The 2,812-nt window shown below is 35.3% G+C and overlaps 1 protein-coding gene across 1 annotated transcript; it reads left to right on the plus strand.

The window, feature by feature from the left end:
* Window positions 1–246: 246 nt before the first annotated feature.
* On the plus strand, window positions 247–2,473 carry LOC140984678 (uncharacterized). Its single transcript, XM_073452222.1, has 6 exons — window positions 247–429; window positions 818–1,054; window positions 1,144–1,317; window positions 1,409–1,515; window positions 1,639–1,898; window positions 1,974–2,473. Exons 1-6 carry the CDS (start codon window positions 328–330, stop codon window positions 2,471–2,473), a joined length of 1,380 nt encoding a protein of 459 aa, XP_073308323.1. The 5' UTR covers window positions 247–327.
* The last annotated feature ends 339 nt before the right edge of the window (window positions 2,474–2,812 follow it).

Genomic DNA, 2,812 nt, shown 5'->3' on the forward strand with positions numbered 1-2,812 from the left:
GACAAAGAATGGTAAAGTATATGTAGAATAAAGTTGTGATTTGGAACAGCCACTATATGCATGATTGATTGTGTATATATTTTTTGTGAAAAATAACCATTGCTTTCTCTACTTTCATTAAAATTTAATTATTTTAATTATTTTTCCCACTTTTTACAGAACTCCGCCAACCTCATCCATGTAAACCTCGCCTATAAATACAATAACACGTAGGTGCTTTGTAAAGGTGAAAAGCGAGAGGCTTAATTAAGCTTAACCAATTTAACTCAGTTGATCAGAAAAAACAAGAAAATAAGCAAGAAACGGAGTGTTCTAATTCATACAAAAATGGGTGAGAGAAAAGGAATTATATTTGGAATTAACAAAGAAGAATGGTGTGGAGGAAAGCTTCAGAGCAATCATTTTTCACCTGAGTTTATGAATCTTCAGGTTCTTTAATTTTCTTCCTTTTGTTTATTATTTTTTGATATGCACATATTTGAAGGAATTTATGAATGAATCTTGAAAATTACCTGTTTGCTTTAGAATGGAGATCTCTCTCTTTACGTGGGATTTTTCGCCTTTGTGCATGGCCGATATTCTTCGGCCAACATGGCACCAAAGTTTCATATTTGATGATATTTTTATGCTTTAAAGATTTAAGTTCGAAATTTTTTATTTTTTTCTTTTTCTTCATCCAAGGTTGAATCGAGTTTCAGGACTCGAACTGATAGAAATGCAAACTTTATATACGTCGTAGTGATATTTTCATTTATCTCTTCTCCAAGTCTCCTAATTAAAGTTTTGAACTTTTTTCTTTTTTGTTTTATTAATGCAGAAAGAATGGTGTGAGAGTAGTTCACAGTTGAGTCCTCTCGGGTTGAAACTAAACAAATCAAAATCTTTTCTGGATTTACTGCATGAGATGTATGGGAAGAAGCAAGAAGAGTTGTCCACGAATGAAAATCATCCGAACTCGAACCATAGCAAGCCGAAAACAGATCCAACCAACGTTTCGGGATACCGGAAGGCTTCAAATTTTCAGGCAGCTCTAATAACGATTGGATCTTGGAAGGTATATAACATTATCTCACTGTTTTTATGAATTGGTGATTTTTTTAATTTCATTCCTAAATCAAATATACATGCAATGCCTGTGGACAGAAGCTTAGCAGACGTGCAGGAGACTTGACAGCCAAAATTTACTATGCCAAACGTAAACTCGTTTGGGAGGTTTTAGAAGGAGCATTGAAGAGTAAGATGGAAGTAGAATGGTCTCAGATTACAGCCATCAGGGCCTCTCTGCCCGATAATAGTTGTGGGATTTTGGAGATTGAGGTTAACATTGATTCATATGATCTCTTTCTTCTTATGGTATCATGTCTGAATATAAAATAAATTTCTTAATGTGATTTAATATTGTGTGTAGTTGAGTAATCCACCTTCGTTTTATCAAGAAACTAGTCCTCAACCAAAAAAGCATACACTTTGGCACCAGATATCTGATTTCACAGGAGGTCCAGCTTCAAAGTACAGGTATCCCACCATTACCTCATTTGTTTAATCTCACAAGTTAACTAAACAAAAAATTCAAAAGTACGGCCAAAGTGAATCACAGCCCAGTAACTATATTCATGGTATGAGTTCATTCCTCTGCAGGAGGCATTTGGTAATATTCCCTCCCGGAATACTCGACAAACATTATGAGAATCTTTTGCAATACGATCCATCACTCTTTGCTTTAAGTCTGAAGCCATTCCCAAGTTCAAGAAGTTCTCTTTTCGACCCGCCTTCACATGAGATCTCGGGTTTTTCTTTGAACTGCAATGGATATGAGTCTCAGGGTCACCCCTATAGAAACTATCCTGCAACAACAAAAGAAGTTTATATCACATCAAATCAAAATTCATCAGTATCAGGTATTGATCATATCAGTAACTTCCACAGTTCTGATATCCCAACATCTCTCTAATGCATCAAATGTTTGGTTACAGATACGTATCAGCCTTACTATATACCTGTTACTCATAATCCAACAACTTGGAATCAAGGTCCAGAATTTTATGTGGTAAATGGTAGCATTCAAGGGCAATCAGATACGACTTTAGTGGCTCAAGGAAAAGAGACTTTTACTTCTCAAAACCATAACTCAAACATGAGGGAGTTCATCGATACTGATAACTATTTGCCAGGGGATTCTCAAAATTATCAAGTGGAACCGTTGTATACTTCTCATGGTTTCTTAAATGCAAATTTCAATAACAGCAATTGGATGGACACGGAAATGAATTACCAAATTAATGATAATGATCAAAATATGCAGAATGCAGATGGAAATAGTGCCATTTCGGGCTATGTTTGCCTAAATAATATGGTCGGGTGGGTGCCCCATCAAGATCCCAACCAGAGATCTATGGTAGCTACGATGGATGATTATTGCCCACTCAATCCATTTGGTTCAGCTAATGGAGATTTTCTGGATTCTGTATTCTGATCAAGTTAGGATGAGAATAGGATAATAATTGGCCAAGTGTGAGTATATATCATGCATCACTAACCCTTTTCCCAATCGGGTTTTTGTTTTTATTGCAAGATAGGATGAGCTCGTCTCTTTTAATGCAAATGCTTCTTGATAAAGACCCAATACATTTAGTCAAATAAATGTAATACAAGCCCATGATAAGAAAAGCCCAATCAAATTCAATGCACGTGTCAGCGCTGTGTGACACGACATTTTCAAATTATACATTAAAAAACAACAAGGTATAAATTTCAGAAATTCAACCTAGTCTATTCCTTCATGATATTGAAAATATGTTCTCTTTACATAAAT

The sequence above is a fragment of the Primulina huaijiensis genome, chromosome 9 (assembly GCF_012295235.1).
Source record: "Primulina huaijiensis isolate GDHJ02 chromosome 9, ASM1229523v2, whole genome shotgun sequence".
NCBI classification, from domain to species: domain Eukaryota; kingdom Viridiplantae; phylum Streptophyta; class Magnoliopsida; order Lamiales; family Gesneriaceae; genus Primulina; species Primulina huaijiensis.

What these genes read in the sequence shown, in the direction of transcription:
- LOC140984678 (XM_073452222.1), top strand. Translation starts at nt 328, where the DNA reads ATGGGTGAGAGAAAAGGAATTATATTTGGAATTAACAAAGAAGAATGG. An exon ending in CTGAGTTTATGAATCTTCAG is followed by an intron (nt 430 to 817) that starts GTTCTTTAATTT and finishes TTATTAATGCAG; the next exon opens with AAAGAATGGTGTGAGAGTAG. An exon ending in TAACGATTGGATCTTGGAAG is followed by an intron (nt 1,055 to 1,143) that starts GTATATAACATT and finishes GCCTGTGGACAG; the next exon opens with AAGCTTAGCAGACGTGCAGG.